Source organism: Plectropomus leopardus, chromosome 8 (genome assembly GCF_008729295.1).
Source record: "Plectropomus leopardus isolate mb chromosome 8, YSFRI_Pleo_2.0, whole genome shotgun sequence".
Classification (NCBI taxonomy): domain Eukaryota; kingdom Metazoa; phylum Chordata; class Actinopteri; order Perciformes; family Serranidae; genus Plectropomus; species Plectropomus leopardus.
The window spans coordinates 33448764-33471486 of NC_056470.1; the positions used below are offsets into that span (position 1 = coordinate 33448764).

Genomic DNA, 22723 nt, shown 5'->3' on the forward strand with positions numbered 1-22723 from the left:
ACCTTAAAGTGTGAAAACAAAAAATTTTTTTTTGATGGAACACAATTTGAATATAAATTTTAAGAACTATATATACAGTTAGTCACCTTTTATTTATTTATTTGCAATTTTCTTTCCAAGTTGCTCATTGTCTTTCTAAACAATGAAGGTTTCAGAGGTTTAAAGTCTAGTGAAAATCGTCTGAACGCAGCACAACACAACTGAGGTCAATCCAGGGTCTGAAGGGTTAATGACACGATTCATGAAATCAATATTTGCATCAGAGATTTGGATCTGGTTGCAGATTTTCTTATATTAAAAGAACTGTTTTCTTTGCAGAAATTTATTTTTTTAAATTGCATTGCTGCCACGGCAAAAAAAACCCAAAAACCTGCCATTTAATAGGATAAACTTTGAAGATTTTGAGTTTTGTTTGCGTATATTACGACAGTGACACAAGATCCACATGATTTTAAAATCAGAATTTTAGGGCAGGTTTCATTAACCTTTTATTTACACATTAATATGCCTTTTATATTTATAATCTTATTATAAATATTTATAATATAACTATAAATATAAACTTTATGATGGGAATATTCCTGCAACATCACAGAGTTAAAGTTGAATCAGAGACACTTTCAACTCTTACTTCGAGTCAAACTCAGAGAAAATATAAATATGATCTCTGTTGATGATAACAGCGCGCTGAGTGTCACCTTTACTGATTCTGAATTCATAAATCACTACAGACTCAAGCGTAAACCAGAGTCTCTGTGTCGGTTTTCAGACTGACGCTGGCGGCGCGAGCATGTTGACAGAGGTGATGAAAAGTGGTGAGAAAGCCGAGCAGAGAAAGCTCCTGTTGTGTTTGTTGTGGAAACACCGCTGAGCTCTTTCCATACATGAGCTAGCGAGAGAGAGATGGAGGAGAGAGAGATGGAGGGAGAGAGTGATGGAGGAGAGAGCGATGGAGGAGAGAGAGCGATGGAGGAGAGAGCGATGGAGGAGAGAGCGATGGAGGAGAGAGACTGCAGTGGTGTTTCAGACAGAACGCAGAGCAGCTGGATCTGACAGTGAAGTGGTTACTTAGTGAACTACCAAACAGGTTACAAACTGACCGTGCAGTTCTCTCTGAGTCTGATTTTGACCAGATCTGGTTTGCAGCATGGTCGGAGTGAGAAATCATCCCTGAAAGACGAAGTCAAGGAAAATAAAAGCTGATAATTTGACCATAAATTAAAGAAAAATTCTGTTTTACAAACATTTAACTAGCTGCCATCATTCCCAGCTGACAGCGGACGTCTAAACGATGTCAGAAAAGTCTCTTTTGTTTGACGGACGATCAACTTTGGTTTGAATAAAAATCGGGTTGACCAAATGTTAAATGTGTAACAGAATATGTTCGAATTTCATGTTGTGTGGAGATAAAAAGCCTCCAGAAACTCGAATCACAAAAAACTTTCTTAATATGTAGTTTGAGGTCTTACATGCAAAATAAAAACCCTAACACTAACCCTACAAAATGATCAGAAGTTAGCTTCAGGCCAAATTTTTGACAACTGGTAAATGCGGAGCGCTGGATGGATCTGTTCGGTTATCCAGAGCACCGCACTCTGGGAGCGACGTCAGAGTGACCGCACTCTGGGAGCGGCGTCAGAGCGACTCTGGGAACTCTGTAATGCTACACTTTGCTGCCTTTGTGATGAGGTAGAGTGCTGCAGACAGCTGAAAGCCAGTGAGCGTTTGGAGGTGTTTTTGCAGTCGAGTGTGGAGCAAGATATTTTGTAAAACAAAGGTCGAGGGCGCAGATTTATTTATTAAAACTGAGGGTTCAAACATCCTTTCTTAGAAAAATTTGTATCTGTTGAAAGGGCCTTAAATGTTTAAGTTCAGGAAACTTTGAAGCAGTAAAGAGCTAAAACAGAGCCATCTGCATGTTGACAAGAAACCGCAGTTTTGAAAGAGTGATGTGCAGAAGAAGTGATTATCAGGGTTCATCAACTGAAAACTAAAAAGTGGAGTGCATGGAAAAAAACCTGGACCGATAAGGAACTGTCAGTGAGTGTGGGAGTCTGTGTTTGTTTGAGGATATGGAGGCGTGAGGCAGCGTGTGTCAACATATACTTCATATATATGTCGGCATGTATGTGTCTGTGTCACACAAAGAATTTCTGCCAAACACAACACACACACGAGTTACACACACAACACACAAAAACACACCACACACACACACACACACACACACACAAAATCAAGTGTTTCACAGGTTGTGGGTGTGTGTGTGTGGTTTCCTTTAGGAACTGAGTGTTGGGACTATCAACACAAACAGCTCTGTTTGTCTCTGCTCAGTTCATGTTCACTTGCAGTTCAGGAAGAAAACTAAAGATCTGTTTTAAAAGCTCTCAGCGGTTCTAAATGTGCAAAATAATTAATAAAAATAATAAATAAGTGTTTGAGCAGCAGCAGCAGCAGCGTCAAATAAGCAGAACAAAGCAGGACAGGCTGTTTATGTAGACTCACACACTCATCACAGGTGATTGTGATCTGCATGATTGGGAGTCAATCTGGAGCTGGATCAATCATGATCCCACATGTGGGACAGAGCATGAAAGAAACTAGAAACATTATATTATACTGGCATTTTTTAAAAACATTTTATCTCTGTTTTTAAATGATATATGCCTTTAAAACATTTATCTTGTGTTTCTGTTTTCTTTCCGCTGAGGCACACTCTGTCCACCACATGGGAGCGTCAGTGTCGTTCAGCTCAGCGCTGATTAGTCCAGCTTGAGACTGACTCTCAATCATGCAGATCACAACCACCTGAGTGAGAACTGTGTTTGTGTCGGTATACAGGGATCCTAAAGCTGAACCCTTTTAAACCTGATTTCTGCCAAAAAAAAAAAAAAAAAAAAAGAGAAGAAGGCAAATAGCAACAAAAAAATGACCCAGAAGTTAGAAAGGAATTATTTAGAAGAAAAATACCTGAAAATTAATAGAAAAAAATAAACAAAAAAACTAACATCTAAATTATGATAATTACAAATTTAGTTTTTCTGTTTTTTTCTCTTGAAATTTTTCCCTAGTTTTTTTAAGTAATTTTCTAAATGTACATTTTTTGCAGTTTGTGAGAAATCACATCAATTTGCTTAAATTCAAACTTTTAAATACTTAGAAATTGAAAACTTTTCCTTTCATTTCACTGCAGTTAGCATGCAGACAAATCACCAAAATGCAATTAAAAAGATAAGCTTCCAAATACGTAAAAACCATCAGTCTTGTGAAGCAAGTACCTCACAAGAGTGAGGGAAGTACGTTAAAGATGGACGTCACGCCACATTAAAGCAGCACTGACTTAGTTTCACAAAGGACAAGAAAAGCCAACACATTCTCATCGCCACAAATCATTACATATTGCTGCTTTGCAGCGGACTTCCACGTCTACATATTACGCTCAGCACACGCACTGAAGTCCGTGACAAAGTATCTGACGACCTGGGAATTAGAACGGGCTCATCTACCGAAAAAATATTGTCTCAAGACTGTTTATTTTATTCATTTTTGTCATAGAAGCAGAAATCTTTTGGCTGATAAATATCAGATTTTTTTTAAGCTCTCTAATATCGATATTCACCTCAAAAATCCAGTATTAGTTTGGTTATAAAAGTAAGACACAAGTTGTAAAACAATATAATTATTCTGTCTTTAACTTTTTGTTGAGCTGGGAAAACTGCATTTTTATAACTCAAAATAAAACCTACTTATACACAAACACTGAACAAATGAAGCAACTTCTCGTTGGATGTTCAAGGGTTTCCGTTTATATATGTACAATTAAAATCACAGTTTTAACAAAATATAAAATAAATAACATTAACAATACTAAGATAAATGCATTCTGAGCGACCAGTCTGGTAAAGACCGAGGCATCTCTTTTTTTAAAATCTGTTGTTTCTGCTTCCGCAGACAACTACAAACATTTGTTTTCCTCAAACTACATTTCCCATGAAGCACTGGGTGTAAGCATCTCATCTCACATAACATCTTTTTTTTCTATATAGAATTTTTATTAGTTATTTTTCATTAATATATCTATATATATATTTTTTTTTGCACCTGGGATTTCCTCCCACCCCCCTTCCTGAATCGACCAACCACAGTTCAGCCCAGCAGCCCCCTGCAGCCAATCAGGAGCAGGCTTCCGAGTGGGCGACAGACAGTGGTGAGGTCAAAGGTGAGAGGTCACAGAGGCAGAGGTCAGCAGCAGCAGTGCCCAGGTAGGCCACCCTGGTGTGTGTGTGTGTGTGTGTGTGTGTGTGTGTGTGTGTGTGTACAGTATGTGTATATATTTGCATTACTATACTTTTAAGGACAACTTTGACATCTAGATTTCAAATTTGAGGATCTGAAGAGAAAAGAGAATACTTTATCTTCTTTTGTCCTTCTTGACCATTAAAACTTAACTTTAAACTGCAGGATGAAGGAAAAGCAGCAAATACTGATAACGTTTTACCCAGCGGCAGCCTAAATTCATGTGTCGGGCAAAATCAGATCATGAGGGAATCTTAACAACACTGTCCGTCAAAATATTGAGCGACGAGAAAGTCAAACGCAAACACTAGGCGGCTGTGTTATGATGAGCGTCAACTTTCAGAGTCTTCGCTTTGTGCAAAATACGTGATGTCTTTTTTGGCTCACACAACCGTCGAGCCAGTCACGACGGCATAAACCTAGCTTAGTAAAGAGAAGTGCCACTGAGGCATTCTCCAACCAGGTCGCCTGCAACTGATGTGGAGCTTTCTGCTGAAAAACTATTTTCAAATTTTGATGATAAAAAAGGCAACAAAAGGGTTGACACACACATCGATGCTACGCCACCACGCTGTAGTCCGGAGTTTACCCCTGGCTGTTGGTCAGCCCCACGTCAGATTTCGGCGCTCTGGTTGGTTGCAGAGCAATTCAACTGCATCCAAGATCTTCGTCTGTTAGTAACATCTCTTGGAAATCAAAAATAACTCAAGTAATGCGTAATTACAAATTGGTTTGGCGATGCCACGGTAATAAAATTCTGATATGGTAGCTTTTGTAGATTTGTGGGAACTACAAATACATCTAGCTGAGGGCTGACGGTTTGGACGGGGAAGTAAGAAAGCTCCCCTGAAGTATAGTAACACAAATTTTGTAAATGTATGCTTGTTTGTGTGTGTTTTTCCAAACTCCAGTGTTTTATTGCACCTGTGTGTGGTGTGTGTGTGGTGTGTGTGGTGTGTGTGTGTGTTGTGTCGGGTGGGGATCAGTACAGTCTCAGAGGAAATCTCCTCTTTGCAAAAAAAAAAAAATCCAGGAAGGAGAAGAGAGTGGGATAAACCAAACAAAACAAAAAAACAAAAATCAATATAAATTAAAATGTTCCATATAGTTTTCTCTTAAAAAATAGACGTCTCGTCTGTTTGTAAATCAGTAGTCGGAAGGAAGTGACATCCATCCATTCGTCCGTTTGTTTATCACAGGAGTGAAATGATTGATCCAGCAAACAAGAGTGGATAAATAAACAACAAAATAAGAACTTTTTTTGCCATTGGCGGGGGATGGAGAGAGCACCCTGTGTTTTCCAGTTGAAAGAGAGAAAAGAAAGAGAGAAAGAGAAGGAGGGAGACAGCATCCATCTATTTCTTTTGCCTTTCTGTCATTCTCAAAGTAGAGAACCGCAGGATGTAAAACAAGGTGATGAGGTGGGCGGCGACATCCACCTTTAATTGGCTCTTAAAGGTGATTGGACGGTCACGAGGAGCAAATTGGTCAAAGTCCTCTAAGACTCCATGGCACCGGTGAATATGTCTCCCCTTGAAATGCATTAAAATCTCCCAGGTAATCATGTGCATCACACATATCCCAAAGAAATACTTCAGCAGCCAGATCGCTTTCTTCTCTGTTTAGGAGTGTTCGAGGTGAAAAACGGAAAAACGTGAGGTAATGAGGGAGGAGAGGAGGTCTGAAGGTAGAAAAAGATTTAGGATTTACAAGACAGGATGGAGGCTTAAACTCAAACTGACACCAGCAGATTTCTTAAATACAGCCTGACTGATTCATCATCTCTAACTGTACGCCCTGCTTCATATAGATTTTGGTCAAAATGTGTTAACCAACATATAGTAGTAGGACCTACATTTCAACGTAAAGGCCAAATCTAGAGCCTTTGTTTGGTTTGTCCTTTCTGGGCTACTGTAGACACATGGTGGAGGAATATGGCCGACTCCTCGAATGAGGACCCATAGAGTGGTGAAGAAATGAGTCCTAAAACGAGGAAGTCCGTCAGCATTTTTGCACTTCCGGTTCCCTCGTCTCAAAGTCTCTGGGTTTTTTAAATGGGTTTTCTAACTATATTTAGACGCTTTGTTTTGCAACAGAAAATACGTCCGTAGAAACCCGATTTTTGAACTTTAAAGGTTTTGACTCGTCTTAAAAAAGGCGGTTGCTAACAATTGGCTAAATCGGACTACAGTATTTGTTTGACACAAGACGTCATCACACCGAAAAAGAAACTCATTCAACCAACTCGCCGCCTTTACAGCTTTACAGCAACAATCGCTCAAACATGTAGATTTATCGGTTAATAATATTTTTCAATCGTGTTTTAACGTGTTTTCACAGTGTTTGTAGTTGTGACGTTTAGGTCGTGCGACCACAATGTAGTTCGTTTATAGCCTAACGACAACTTTTTGTTTCCGGCGATTTCATTTATGCTTCAAAACACACAAAGTGAAGTTCATCTGTGAAGATTATCGTGTTGAACAAAACCTGTAAGTATCATAAACTGGTGTTCGTCACAGAGCTTATTTCTGGCAATAATCGAAATTCCCATTCAAAAATCCCATCAGGTTTTTAACGAGGAAACCGGTGCGATGCTAACTTCAGGGTTGGCCGACAAAGATACGTCATCCCTTCGCTACTCTATTCCCTATGTAGCTAACAAAAACACAAGGTTCCCCCGTTTCAAGAGATTATACACCCATGAAAACATAGTTAAGTATATCATTTTCCATAATATATATATATATATATGTATATATAGATATATCTAATCATATACCATTTTTGCCAATAGATTTTCCTAAATCCTACCCACTACTCCTTCAAGATTTGTTGTTGAACTGTTTAAAAATGTTCAAGTTATTACATGTTAAAAAACACAATATTGGCCCATGTATAAATGTATAAAAAATAAGAAATTGTTGATTAAAATGGTTGAATTTAATCTTATGTCCAATGATGGTCTTTCAGAGGCTTTACCATTCTTAAAATATCAAATTATGGACTTTTTTAGTATTTATAGGTATAAAATGGTTAGGGTTAACACTTAGAGATATTGTTGTTTATGCAATTATTACCAGGCAACTATTTTTAATCAATTACGTTATTTTATGTTGTAAACTGCCTGAATTTTTGGAGTGAAAAAGAATGGAACGGAGGAGACTAAATAAAGAAAAAAGGGTGAAAGGAAGATTTAATGAAAACAAAGAGACAAAAAGAGGAATGCAGAAGTCATAAGTCAACTGGAGGGGGGAGACAAGAGGAGGACAGAGAGGAGAGGAGGGGCGTCTTGGCAACAGGACAAAAAATTGATGATATGAAGTAGAAAAATAAAGAAGATATGAGAAGAAGGTCTTGGCAGTAATCGGAGCGATTTGGGATTCGGAGAAGTGAACTAAGGAGGAGTTTTGTACCGGGAGGAGGGTGCTGGAGGAGTGATGAAATGATCTGGCATCGATCCCGTGAGTGCGGGATCAGAGGAGGAGATTTGGGACTAGGATTCGGAGGAGGTACGCGAGCCGCCGTGTAAGAGCGACTTGTAGATGCTGGAGGAGAGGAATCGTGGGTAGGAGTCCCTGTGCATCAGCGTGTAGATCTGTAGCTGGGCGTCTTCGAACGCGTGAGGCGTTGGGTCCTGCATCTTCCTGTTGATCACCTCTCGAACCCGGGCGTCCAGACTCACCTGCAGGGAAATTCAGTTTAGTTTACTGAAGAAAGAAGACAACAAAAGCCGAATCTTGGTTTTATGGCATATCAGACGCTCATCTTTCTATTAACGTCATACTGGAGAGGCTGCAATGAGGATATATTGTATGCAGTGCACATCAGGCACCACTAGAGGTCAGTCTCTACTGGTGGAAGTAGGAACTGAGCTGAGAAACAACTCTGAGTATTGGGGACAATGTTACAGGACTGTAAACAGCCGGCCAGCAACAGCAGAGAGAGAGGGATAAACAGCATGTTTTCACATCTAACTCGATTATTCAGGTTTTATATAGACAAAGTAGATGATTGTTTGAACTAGAAATGTCAATGTTGGTTAATTTTGCTGTCAAAGAACACACACCCATTAACTGGTAATGTCCAAGTTATTTTTTAAGAAAAATAAAAAGATGTAAAACACAAGAGGCCTTTTTTTATTTTTAGACTGGCACTGCATTCCCACATTGAGCTTTTGAGCTTTATTTCGAAGCACTATATCTAGAGGTGGTGAGTCACATCTTTTGGTCTCAGGGTTTCCCACACATTCATTTATTTGTGGTAAGCTGCCACGACTAAAAAGTTTTGTTAGCCGGTGGGCACGTGAATAACACAATCCCACGGTGAAATTTATTAAAGGCAACTAGGCCTGGGCGATATGGAAAAAAGTCTTATCACAATAGTTTTTTTCATATTAGTCGATATCGATATATATCACGATATACATCAAATCACTATTTCTGTCAAGCTTAAAGGTTCCCTTTGAAGATATCATAACCAGTGATGCACGATAATGATTATTTCAACCGATACCGATAAACCGATGATTTCCAGCTTCTTGTGGCCTATAAGATACCAATAACCGATAACTTCTTTTAGTTTGTTTTTCACTAACTGAGGGTATGAAAGGCTGAGATGTGGTGAGTACAGATGAATTTTAATATGTGCATTTTCATTGAAAAAACATTTCAGACAAAAAGCTGGAAAATCGCATTTTTGTAAAAGAGAGTCATTTTCAAGAGCAGAATCAATTTCATTTTTATATTTTATATATTCCCCCCTCATCTTTTCATGTCATCTTGAATTGTTGTGATCTCTGCATATTTACATGTTTTTCTGCTTGTTGGTGGAAAGAATCAAACGTCAGATATCAGTTTATTCTCTCAGCATAACTCACTACACCTGAACTCAAACCACGTCCACCAGCGAAGACACCAGCAGAGAATGAGAGTGGAGCGGACATTCGGAGACACCAGTGGAGAATGAGGACGGAGCGGACATTCGAAAACATCAGCGGAGACACCGGCGAAGAGTGATCCATATTCACTCAGACCTCACACTGGCTCACACTTCACAGGCTGAAGTGTAAAGTTGTTTCGGGCTGTGTAGTTTTGTCATTAACTTTAACTTCCATAGAGCCATAAATACATACTGTTACCAGCACTGGAACACACACACACACACACACACACACACACACACACACACACACACACACACACACACACACACACACACACACACACACACACACTCACAGTGGCCCCTCAGTCACAGCACCAGCAGATATTTATAGAACGACAAGCTTTCTCTTATGTTTTCACTCTGCTCTTATTTAGGAAAGACACACACACACACACACACGCACGCACACACACACACACACACACACACACGGAAAGAGGGATAGGCATCCTACCAAGGTCAGACATGCAGACAGACAGCCAGGCACGCATTTTCTCTGCCAAACTTACACGTCTAGGTATCTCTGTATCTTAGTGTATGTGTGTGTGTGTGTGTGTGTGTGTGTGTGTGTATGTGTTTATAAAAAAGCCTCTATTGCCAAAAGGTGATCGGAGCAGCAATTTATAGCTTCCTGTAAACACACTGTACGCGCACACACTAACACACATGCAGACAACTGCACTTACAAACACACCAGTGTCTAAACATGCCAACACACACACATGCATGCATGCACACACATTGGTGATGGAGCCTGACAAGCAAAGCCTCCAGCGCTCATACTAAATAAAGCAGCCACTGTTAGACACACACACACACAAACACACACACACACACACACACAAACACACACACACACACATACATACATACACACACACACACACAGTCAGTCACAGACAATACTTTGTCCATGTCTCGACAGAAAAACAGTGTGTGTGTCTAAGTTTATCAATAACAATATCACTTGGTCCATCAGCAGGATTCACATTTCTTAAGGTGGTATTGCTGTGGTGTTGCTATATCACTGCGCATGTGAAAACAGCTGATGAATCAAAACCTGTCTGCAGCAGGCAACAAAATTTACAAAATATGCAGCAGAGAGATTTAATTTAAAAATGAATGAAATGAATAATATTGATGTAGAGCTGAAGCTAGCAATTGTTTCATTCTAATTTTATTAATTATTTGCCAATCACAATGTTTAATTTATCTTTTGGTCTCAGGATTTCCCAAACATAATTTATTTACTAAAAAGTCAGCTGCCATGTACTGATTTTAGATTTTTGAAGCTGGACTGTTCATTAGGAGCACTGTTGAAATATAAATACCTTACAGATATTCACTACTAGGGATGTCGATGCTTAACTGTTAACCGGTTCACCGCTAAAACTATTTTTTACCCGTTACACATCAGTCTCTAGGTTAACTTTGCTACTTTACAGTTTACTGCAATGCATCCAACCCCAGTCTGGTAGGAGCTAGCGAGCTTTACAGCGCAGCTAATTACCGCAAATAATGTCATGCAGACCCAACAACGTTGGTGTGGAAACATTGTGCCCGTCCTCCAGTCACCGCCCCAGGTTGCCCCGGTGAGTAAGCAGCTCCATTTTGAGCTGTAAAACCCCCTTTAGCATTGTTGATTTATTTCTGTTAGCTCTCTATGAACTGCCATTAGCAGTATAAGCACAGCACTGCTAACAGTTAACGATGCAAAATTATGCCGCTTACTCACTATGGCGAGCAGAGGGGAAGGGGGTGTATGTATATAATGTTCCTGCAGCAATGCATTCTGCCACCAAGATGGCGTTACCAGCTAATTGGCTAATGTGCACCTCCATTAGCAAGCTATTGTTAGCTCCCACCCTTCCAGGGTGGTGTGCACAGCAGAGCAGCTGAGGACAGTAGAGAACGGAGGCTGGGCAGCTGGCATGAGTTTTACATGATAACACAGCAGGCTAGCTGTATGTCAGAAAAGCCAACTGAAAATAAAATAAAAGTCAAGACGTTTACATCATAAAACATCAAAATTTCACCACCTCTAAATGGACAGACCTTTGAAATGCAGCGCTAAAGCTCACTTATTCAATGACGCGTCAACTAAAAGGAAAGGCTGTATGATAATTCACACCTTATTATTTTCTTAAAAATGCGCCATTTAGTTACCAGTTAACGAGTGACGGCCTTTCAAAGTAAAATTAACCACAATTACACCGCACTCTCAGAGTGCAGGAAGCACTCTGGACACAGACAGAGCAGTGGAACATCAGGCACAGTGAAAGTGAAACTGAACCTTTTATTGCAAAGGGTGTATAAGTTTGCCTTAACTCGCCTGTCATACATCGATCTGATCAGCTCTGACCGGATCCAGATCAACAGATCATTATCTACCCACGACTAAAACTGCTGTCGCAGAAAAAAAAACAACTAATGCCTGTGCTGCAGTCACGGACTGCAAAAACGGTCAAATTTGGACAGGGGACACAGAATTATAAAATAAGGACACACATAAAATGACAAACAGTGGAGTTTGCTGAGGAGCAGGAGCATCATCAGTACATTTCATAACGTTTTCCATTTTCCAAAACATTTTCACCTGCTATTGAGCTCTGGGGACCATAAATATCCATACAGAACATGTGATGGATGTGGCTGTTTAGATTCTGTTGTGAATCAAAATGTTGGACAGATGGAGAAACTAACTGGCTGTGAGCGGAAAAAAAATGACGCCACAATGGAAAAGAAAATTCATCATCCCAAACTCACATAATAAAATGTTTAGAAAACATCATAATTCCCCAAATTAAATTCAGCTTATTTCTGAGACAAAGGAAAAGACTTCGAGCAACGTCCGCCTGATGTCAACATCCTGAAGTGATTAACTAGCGGTAATCTCATGGAATTTAAACAATGACAAAAGCCTGAAATCTTCATCTCTAAAAACAGTTTGAAGCCTTCTAGGGACTCCCCCCCACAAATATAGTAAAGAAGGAAGTCTCTTTTAGTTTACTGACTAGAATTCAAAAGGGGAAGTGATCTCTAGACTGCGATGTGGCCGAAATAGGCAGAACGTAGTTGGTGCATTCAAGGAACATTCAAGAATTGATATTTTAGCTGCCAGAGAGCATTTTGAGCTACATCACGAAATCAAAATAAACTTAAAAGATTAAAAAAATGTCCTTCAAACAGTGTTGTTACTAACAGCGATGTAACCACAGTAAAGCAACAGCCGTCTTACCTCTTTTGGCGACAATATGGAAATGTAATCCTCGTAAATGGAGCGAGCTTTCTCCTCAATGGCGGTCTTGTTGATTTCTTGTTTGAGGTCTTCGCAGGCCAGCCAGAACAGCATGTTCTCCTCGCTGTACTCCGTCCGCAGGAACTCCCGAAAAACATTCCGACCCGCCGGGTTCCTCATCAGCTTGTCGAAGGACTGAGACCACATCCGCATCTCTTCCGTTGTGGGTTTGGTGCTGAAGAGGAGACCGTATTAATTTTGTCAACAAAACGGTAAGTATTCATTCAAGTCCTTGTATTTTTTAATGACTGAATTGCAACGTCAGTGCAAGTGAAAAAATATTGTGACAAAAAAATCATGTCAAAATCTCGTTTCACTACGCCTTGACGTGTCTGTTTAGTAATCCAACCTCAGTTAGATCACAGTAGAAATCTCTATAATTATTTATGTTGGCGATCAGCTTGCCTGGCTCCAACATATTTTTTTTTAATTTAACAGAGCTAAGACAGCTTACGGTACACATCTACTCCCTGCTCTATCCTCCTAATATATTGGGTTAAAGCAGTGATCAAAGTTTACTAAATCTGATCCTTAATACACAGCGAAAGAAAATCTGAGACGTGTGACTTCATCGTCCCCAGAGGATGAATCCTTATGACCGATCTACCACCACCAGTGACTCAGAGGTCTTAATTTAAACATGCTAAATGTCCCCATTGGATATGCCAACATATTTAACATAACACACATACTAAATGTAAGCTCATGGATATTTGTGCTACATGCATGCTGCTACATATACAAAAAAAAATGATAATCGAAAAAGAAAACATGCAGTTTTTGCTGACTGTAGGGACATTTGCAGCCAATGTATTATTAGTATTTTACATTCATCCAAAAATATTATTTTCTGCAGTATAATGAACATTACAGCTATGAACTTTTAGATGGTTGTAAATGAAAGGCAAATGTTAAAAAGAAAATATAAGAAATATTTGAAATGTTATCCTTAAAATAAAATAAAAAAAACACTTGCCTAACTGACAAAAACTTTAGAATTTTTTGTTTTTACAAACTTGAAACCAAACTAAACGAGTGTGTGTTTGCGCTGCAGACTCACCAAGCTTCACAGTTTGGTATGGTTTCCATCTTGGTGTCCTGTGATATTCTCTTCCTCCTTCTCCGTCTCCGTCTCTCCTCTTCATTCCTGATGGTGAGACTGACAAGGTAAAAGTGCTCTCACACACACACACACACACACACACACACACACACACACACACACACACAAAACCACAGCTCACAGAAGAGTAATTGCTCTCACAACTATAAACACATGTACAATCACCTACTACCCCATTTAATGACAACACTAACCACAGTTATGTTAACAGCAGGGTACAGCAGCAGCTACAGGCGTCTACACCTTCAGAGTGTGTGTGTGTGTGTGTGTGTGTGTGTGTGTGTAACAGAGAGACCTATAAATAATGAGTTCCACTGTGGGAACTATAGAGACCTAATCACTGCGCAGCTACTGTCTGACTAACGTCTGCAGACTCAGTGTGTGTGTGTGTGTGTGTGTGTGTGTGTGTGTGTGTGTGTGTGTGTGTGTGACTGTGAGCAGGTCTGTCCGGTGAGTATGAAACCTCAGTTATGCTTTCTGCACGGACGGTCACACGGACATGAGCTGACACAGAATCGTGCAGAGGAAAGGTTTGGGCCTTCTGGGTTTCTCCTTGTGGTACACCAAAATTTTCTCAAACTGGAGGGGGGCAGTGTATCAAAACCTCATGTCCATCTGCGTCTGCGTAGCTAGAAAATGTCGGAGTTTGCACGGCAAAAAGAAAACTTGTTCCAAGGGACCCCGGCGTCGGGGCGTATGTGATGCTCTGAGGTCACTTTGGCTATGCGGACCCTCCCAGCTGCCTTAAAGTGATATTTTGGGATTTTTGAAGTGGGGCTGTATGAGATGCTAATGTATAGTCAGTGTATTACATACAGTGGCTGCCGGCTGGCGCACTCAAAGTTTGCAGAAACAGACAGGGTGCGCATCCCACAGAGGTTGATATCAAAACATACTTTAGCAACTTTAAAACAGTGCCCACCTAAAAAAAATCAGCATCAGCGGACGTTATATTTAGAGTATTTCACCGCTTTACCTCGCTGTCACACAGCCTTTTCGTTTGGCACAACATTTCTCATAAAACAATCATAAAACAAGCTTAAGTCTTTGTGCACGCACACTGGGATTAAAAACCAAACGGCTCCGGAGGGTAACTCAGATTAGTCTACCACAGTTTTGGACTGGCTCACTACACGTTTAAAAATATTCAAAACTTTTTTTGCATCAAAAGACAACATTTCCCAAAAGTAAATGTCCTCGTATCATCAGAGAATAATTTTCACAGATGAATGTCAAACTAAATCTTTTGTAGCCCACAAACAAAGATCTCCAAACACTAAAGGCTCCACTGAAGCTGACCTGCACCTCATAATGAAAGGATGTGTCAATACTTGGGTGGCTGAAGGCATGCTAAGTGGAAACCACAGAAACTGCGATTGGTCACTTTGGTCTGCTTATGTTTCGTCATGCAAGTCTCTGAGGCCGGTAGAGATGGTTGCAAACGGAGACGAGATAAAACATCTTCAAAATTCAGCAAGCCGCTACTGTTGAGCAACATTAGACTATTTTATGATCCAGTGAATTTTTCTTCAACTGCAAACTGTCTGCACCTTGTGATCACGAGAACAGAAACACAATGATTTTTACTTTAATGACTGCACAGCAATAGTCTTCGAATCATTAAAGAGACGGAGGAGACAATGAAACAACTAAAAACCTGTGTGCAATGCATGCATCTGCTGCAGGAGGCCATATTTCAGTGCTATTACTCACTGCAGGGTTCATATACATTTTAGCAATACATACAGGAAGTACAAACACACACACACACACACACACACACACACAAACTCACAGATTACAAGTCTTGCTGACACACTGCTGAAGTTTAACTGACAGAATCACAAAGTTGTGAAGTCACGTCGAGCTTCACAGACATTAAGTTTACTGCAGCACTGATAAGGCAGCTGTGTATCATGTCTTTAACTGCTGTGTTAACAGGCCGCAGTCCTTCCAGAGAGCCGCTCTGCCAGTGTGTGTTTGCTTACATAAGAGCTGCACATGTGTTGGTTTGTGTGTATTTGTCTGTGTAAATGCAGTGTGTGTGTGTGTGTGTGTGTGTCCTACCATGAGCAGCTGCAACAGCAGCACCAGCAGAAGCAGCAGGCGTTGGGCCGCTGGGAATTCTGGGTAGTGGTCATGCCCCGCCCCCCTCCCGTCCCACTCAGTGCTGAGGTCTCACTGCGCCCCCCCCCCATGGCCAGCTCGCCCCCTCGCTCGGCCGGGATCGGACCTGTGTACTGCAGACAAACACAGAGAGACAGAGAGAGTAAGTAAGTATAAATACCACAATGCAGAAAATACTCAATATTCATGAACTGATGTCCTGCTCTCAGCCTCTAATTTAAGTAAACGCACAAAATGTACCAAAAGTAAAAGTACAAAAGAAAATTATATTACCAAATATTACACTGATTGTTATTAAAGATGCATTAGTGCATAAGAAGTATTTTGCTGTTACAACAGCAATGTGAAGGGGGAGCTACTGCAGTTTTATTTCATTTATATTTTATTAGGCAATTCTGTGGTTACCAACCTAGACTGTAAATAAGGATGGACGACATGACAGCTCCCTCAAAGTGAGGTTATTCGACCTTTCTAATCACCCTGATGTTTGTCCCAGTGTTTGTTTTTATAAGTTCGATATTTTAATGAGTTATTAAATTAACCAAAAGGGGCTTTTCTGCCCTGACTGAAATCTATGACAGCCAATCCAAGCACTCACATTCAATGCTCACTGTTGGTTGGACGGGTGTTTTGGCAGGAACTCAGATATCGCTATGACACAGAGCAGGCTCTCAATGACATCACCTATCGCCCGTATCTCGGATATTTTAGATAAACCAAAAAAGAGAGCAAAGTTCTGCCTCACGCATCTGTACTTAATTTTTGCACTTTTAACTCAACGTTTTGTGTGTATTTTACCTCTTTGGGTCTTGAACAAATGAAACAGTTTGAGAAGTTTGGAGGGTTTGGTCTCTTTGGAGGAACATCTACCAACTCATAGACATCTAAAACTTGACAAGAGGCTTCAATTAGACACTAAAGCTGTAATCAACCAAAGAAAATCTGAAAATCTACCCACTCTCACTGAGTGCACTCTACCTGGTAGCACCGCTTCCTGCCACTGGACTCGACATTAACACGAACTCAGGGCAAATAAACTCTGTGTTCAGGCAAGTGAAATGTCTCCAGTGAAAAATAAATGTGATCTCCAGTGTAATATTCTCTGAAAATAAACTGAGCACTGTAGAAGCTGCGTGTGCAACTTTGTCTCACCACTAAGTGTTTAACAGGACTGATGAGAAACACCTGAAATAGTAAAGAAATTAACTCTGGGGTCAACAATTACTACAATTATTTTTTGGGAAAGGTCACAAGCTGAAAGTTTAAGAACCACAGGTGTAATCTTGAATAATGTAATGGGATCTTTGTTTTGAGACACTGGTAAGATTTCAGAAAACCGGCTTTCCTGAGAATCCCAAGAAGTCAGTCAGCTTTTTTCTGCATTTTTGCATTATAGAGCTGAGCTCAACCCTAACATGCTGTATGTTTGCTGATAATAAATGATTTTCAGGCGTGACCAAGAAGAAAAGAACTCTTAACATGTTTCAGATGTTCCAGCATACAGAAATGTGTCTGAATGTGGAGAAATTTGAGCCCTAACAACACCACTGGTGTTATACAGCGGCTAAAAACGGCCTTCACGTGATCGTCTTTGTTTACCGTAAACATACCGAGGTAGCAGAGTTAATATGTGTGCGGGGGTGTTTTCAACACGCAGCAGGTTTGCCTTCAGAGATGATTGCTGATTATGAGTTCACGGTAAAGGATCTGAAGTATAACAACAGCAGAATAAACTTGTTGGTTGGGGGTCTGGATTATAAAATGTATGTTTTTATTAACCTCTATAATAACATTAGTCCCTTTCCTGGCAGACAGTGTTTTATGCACTGATTAGGACGTACTGACACTGTGATTCAGACATTATAAATTGAGATGGGAGGAAGAGAAAAAGCAGAGTAGAAAAAAAGAGGGATTTGTCAGTTAAATGAAAAAGCAGGAGCACATTTGACTTGAATGCAAACGTACGAGCTCTTCTCTGCAGTTTAACCTGCTTTAAGTTCTTAAAGAAGGACAGAACAACATAAATCTGCATTAAGATTTAGATAAGAAGTGGGAAATATATTGAATCCTGTGTTGCACTATGACACTTATCAGTTCACTCCTTATTCATTTTACTTCTTATTTTCTATTATACTTAGATACAGATTCGGCTTACACTGCTTCAGGTGTTTAAAACTTGGATTAATGTTAGAAAAGAAAAACCTTTGGAAGAGTGAGATGCCTTAAAATTTCCTTTTTCTTGTTCTGAGTTACACAATGCCATTTGTAGTAATACAGTAACTATGTACTGTGAATGAATGCTTTTCCAAAATAAAAATATAAAAAAAGAAAACTGCTGATTTAAATTAAGATGGAAAAAAAAGTTAATAAAAACAATGATTCAGTCTTTGCCAACATTCAGCGTTCAGTTTTTTCTTCTCAAACAGTGAGCGAGATGAGAAAGAGGGAGAGACCGAGACAGAAAAAAGAAAAACCAGAGGGGCGGGGTTATCTGATTTGACACAGTGAGAAAAGAGGGAATAAATAAGTGAACTGGGAGCAAAAGACAGAAAGCTGAAAGAGCGAGAGATGTTATAAAATGCCAAGAAAGAGATCATACAGTAAAAGAGGAAGAGAGAAACGAGAGATTTACAAATTGAGAGAGGGAATGGAAGAGGAGAGACGGAGAGACACACACACAGAGAGAGAGAGAGAGAGACCATGTAGAATAGAGGAAGTGAAAGAGAGCGGGTATGGAGACAGACCGGGCAATGTGATGCATCATGTGATTGAGCTGTGATCACACACAAATACACATAAAGAACATCACACAAACACAGGTTTCTCAACTTTGGGCTCTGCATTAAAGACCCTCCTGCATCGCCTGACGTGCCGAAGATGTTGCAGGAGCTGCATTGGCGTATATTCTATCTAAAGCACCGTCCGTCCTCTTGAAAGCAAGATTATAACGGCACTCAAAGCTCAGATTCAATTCCTAATCCTCTGACGCATGGGCCGGAAAGAGTTAAGAGGCACAGCCATAGGGTGAGCGTACACACACTGTACAGTCGCACACAGTAACACATGTCTGAGCACAGAGTGTACATCATGTCCTCACAGACACATGCACAAAAGGACAGCAAATATACACACATACATAATAAAAAAGAACACGGGGACATGTATATGGACACATAAAGGTGCATTCATATGTACAAAGAAACGTACGCAAATACACACGCATACACACATAAATACACAATGACAGTGTGTGTGTGTGTGTAGGTAATTCCATGTCGATGCTACCATCATTAGATTGTGTTTGTTATTTTTCCATTTCTCAAAAACGGTGAAACTACAGCTCAGCTAACAGTAGCCTCCAGCTGTCGACTGTGTGTGTGTGTGTGTGTGTGTGTGTGTGTGTGTGTTTGATGCCAACACTCCAGAGAGCGGGTGAGCATGGTGGGATGGTCGGTGATGCTGGTCAAACTGTAGATTAGTGAATGAAAGATGTAACCTGCAACATTTTCAAGTTGCGCAGCCTGTAGTGGCCGACTGATAAAACACCGCCATCATTCAACATAAAGCCGGAACATGAACTAAAAACGAATTATCCAGTTACCACCTCAGGGTTGTAGGCCTCCACCCACCAGTCAAGTTACAGTTTCCACCCATGTCTGTCCAGGCTCACATGTAGCCATGACAGTTCAAATATGAGAAGCTACAGTTTCTAAAAACATGGATGTTTCACACACGTCTTTAACCCGACAGCAAAGAAGATTCACACAATCAACACAGTTTCAAGGTGGACACCCAAGATTAGTGTCACCTCAGCTCAGTATCTGACCAAATGTCTCCCCTTCTGCTCCTGAGACATGACTTTGAGTAAAGGCTGGAAAAGTATTTTTGCAGAACAGTATGATGTCACAGTGAAGTTGACCTTTGACCTTTTTGATATACAATGTCATCATTTTATCCTATTAAATATTTGTGTGAAATGTTGTCGTCATTAGCATATTAATTCTTGGAAAAGGTTTTGAGAGGCCACGGTGACCTTTGACCTTTAAACCACAGAGGTCTTTTCAGTTCAGTCTTGGTGGACATTTGGGCCAAATTTGAGGAAATTCTTCAAAGGCATTCTCGAAATATTGCTTTCACAAGGACAGAAGGAAGGGACGGACAGACGGACAACCTCCAAACATAATGCAACTTAAAGAGTATTTCACTGCTGTAAAGATGGCTTTTTCATAAAACTGGGAAGTCTATGCAGCTGAAATACACAAATACTCTGAAACACTCTGAAACTGGTGCTACATGACCAGAGAAACCTACAAGTACCAGAATGCACTGCACCACACTCCCGCTGGTGGGTGACGTAATGCAACCTCGTCCACTCAGTACAAAGGCTGGTAATAAACGATTTCACAATACAGTTGAACTGTAAGATAAAACATGTTTCTGAAAACATTTGACTGTTTTTCACAATAAAGGAAATAGTATTTAGGTAGAAGATAGAAATGCACATTTAATCCTGTCTCTTAAAACCTAGCTTTCAATTATTACATAATTTTCCCTTAAAATAAATATTCAGGTACAGTGGAAGAAACTTAGGTATCTCTAATGTGGAGCGAAAACAAAGCGAACATTAAGGCTTTACGCGACTCAAAATTTTGCACCTCGAATCAGATTTATCTGTTCAATACGTTTATTTGATGATTCTGGGTGGGTTTTTTTCATATAAAGCGTTAAAGTTTGCAGCAGGAAGTTAAGTGTGACAGAAGCATTCGAGTAATATAGTAGACAAGCTAACAGCGCTAACTACACTGGATATCAAAAGCACAAATGCAGAGACTGTACTGCATTAAGTTGCTGTGAGCTGTAAATTCACCATTTCTCAGCAGAAGAGAGAAGATAGTGTTGTCTGACAGAGCAGAGCGTCTCTTCCTCTCAGTGCCGCTGCATGATGTCCACTTCAGCTTGTATCAATCAGTATCAAAAAAGTAAAGAAAGCTCACTCTGCAGCAAAATCTAAGAACCAAAACATCCTCTGAAGCACACTGCTCAGCACACTGACGAGCTAGAAAAACAAAAAAACGACTGCATGGCTTGAAGCAATCTCAATTAATTAAGGGGTCTCTGACTGATGATCTGAATCTCTGACTTTCAAAGGGGCAGCCAGAGAAAACATGTTTAAGTTTTTACTAAGACTGGTGAAAGAAAATCTTTTTGACCAAACCATGGATGTATCATCACATCTGGATACTGTCCTCTATGAACACACTGTTACACTCAGTACAAAATGTTGTCACACACATTAACAGATTTTCTAGGCTTTGAAAAAAAAACGGTGGTCTATGGGCAAAAAATACTTTATGAAAACTTTATGTCAACGGATATTTTTCTCTGTGACGTGTGTTTGAGCAAGGCAGGTGTACAGTGTGTGTGTGAGTGTGCTCACTGCTGAGCAACCACACACCCTTAGGAACACACACACACCCACCCACACACACTGTGCTGATGCCACAGTTTACCTACAGCGTCACAGCAAAGACAGGAACACCTCCCTCCTCTCTTTTATCGCCCGCCACATCTTTTATAGCACAGTGCAATTACGCTTCTGCCATTGTGTGTGTGTGTGTGTGTGTGTGTGTGTGTGTGTGTGTGTGTGTATATGAGTGTGTGTGTGTGGGTGTGTGGGAAAGAGAGAAAGTATAGGAGAGAGTGTGTGAGAAAAGGCAAGTTGGTACAAAAACGTGTGAAAATGCATGTTTTCCAGGAAGGTGACTGAACACGAGAGGGTTCCTTTCCACGTTAGTTCAGAATTGAAGAATTGAAGAAAGAAAGAAAGAAAGAAAGAAAGAAAGAAAGACAAAAAGAAAGACAGAAGAATCGCACAGTCCACAAAGAAAAAAAAATGAAGAAAGCAAAACGTTAATGTGGACAGATGTCTCACTTCCTCTTGTTCCACGTTTATTTCAGTGTGTGTGTGTTTGACAGGATTCAGGTCAGAGTGTAAATCTGATTAAAATGAGATGACATTCGAAAGAAACCAAAAACACACACACACACACACACGCACACACAACACGAGGTAGTTCACTTCCTTCTCATCTTTAACTTTATCTCTGTAAATATTTTTTAACCTTAATTTATTCTGGTAAGTTTGAAGGAGACCACATGCTGTTTACCGTCTGCGACGCCCTGCTACACAACACACACACACACACACACACACACACACAAAAAAAACACACAAAAAAGAAAACCCAAATGGACTGGTTAGGAGGACAGCACAGCAGCATGTATTTTTCGTCCAAAATGGTCGCATGTTTAAAAGGCAGTGCAAACTTTGCTTTACACACACTGACACACCAATCATTATTATTACTATTTTGCATTCGTCAAAAGCATTTTGAGAGTTGTTTGACCAAGAAGCAGCGAAGAAAATGTGGCGTAACCTGTGAGACACATATGCAACAAGAGAGAGGAACAGGGCAGAAGTGCACAGGGGGGCAGCAACAAAGTGGAAATATACTGAAGTAATGCCTTTACTGAAATCCCTCCAAACAAAGAAAAAGTAATGTTAACCTCTCCTAAAATACTTAACAGCAATTATGATGCTTACAGCAAAGTCCACCTTAAAAGCGCCACTGTATAATTTCCTTCGTCTGCTAGCTGCGGTGGTGAATAAAAGTGGCAACAGCCAGGGAGGTGACCTCAGGAGAGAGAAGCAAGGGAGCAAATGTGAATTTCCATTTTGCCTCATATTGTGAATTTTTGCCACAAATAGAAAAATAAAGTGCATCTCATTCACTGTGCGTAATGATTTTTATCTAAAGACAGATTTAAAAAAACGCACATGAAAAAAAGGGACTTTGTCAGTAAGGGTCTTGTCCTATGAGGAAATTCCAACATTTAGGCTGCCAGTATCTTTTTAAATAAAGATTTAGTGCACG

The 22723-nt window shown here is 40.1% G+C and overlaps 1 protein-coding gene across 3 annotated transcripts in view; it reads right to left on the reverse strand.

Moving 5' to 3' along the window:
• Positions 1-6784: 6784 nt before the first annotated feature.
• Positions 6785-22723, reverse strand: part of rgs19 (regulator of G protein signaling 19) — a 34437-nt gene continuing 18498 nt past the window's right edge. For all 3 annotated transcript variants that reach the window (XM_042491625.1, XM_042491626.1, XM_042491627.1), the window contains 4 exons: positions 15729-15901; positions 13599-13685; positions 12479-12713; positions 6785-7978 (listed from right to left, as the gene is read on the reverse strand). In XM_042491625.1, coding sequence (XP_042347559.1) covers positions 7790-7978; positions 12479-12713; positions 13599-13685; positions 15729-15901 — 684 coding nt within the window. In that variant the 3' untranslated portion in view covers positions 6785-7789. The remainder of the gene's footprint in view (positions 7979-12478; positions 12714-13598; positions 13686-15728; positions 15902-22723) is intronic.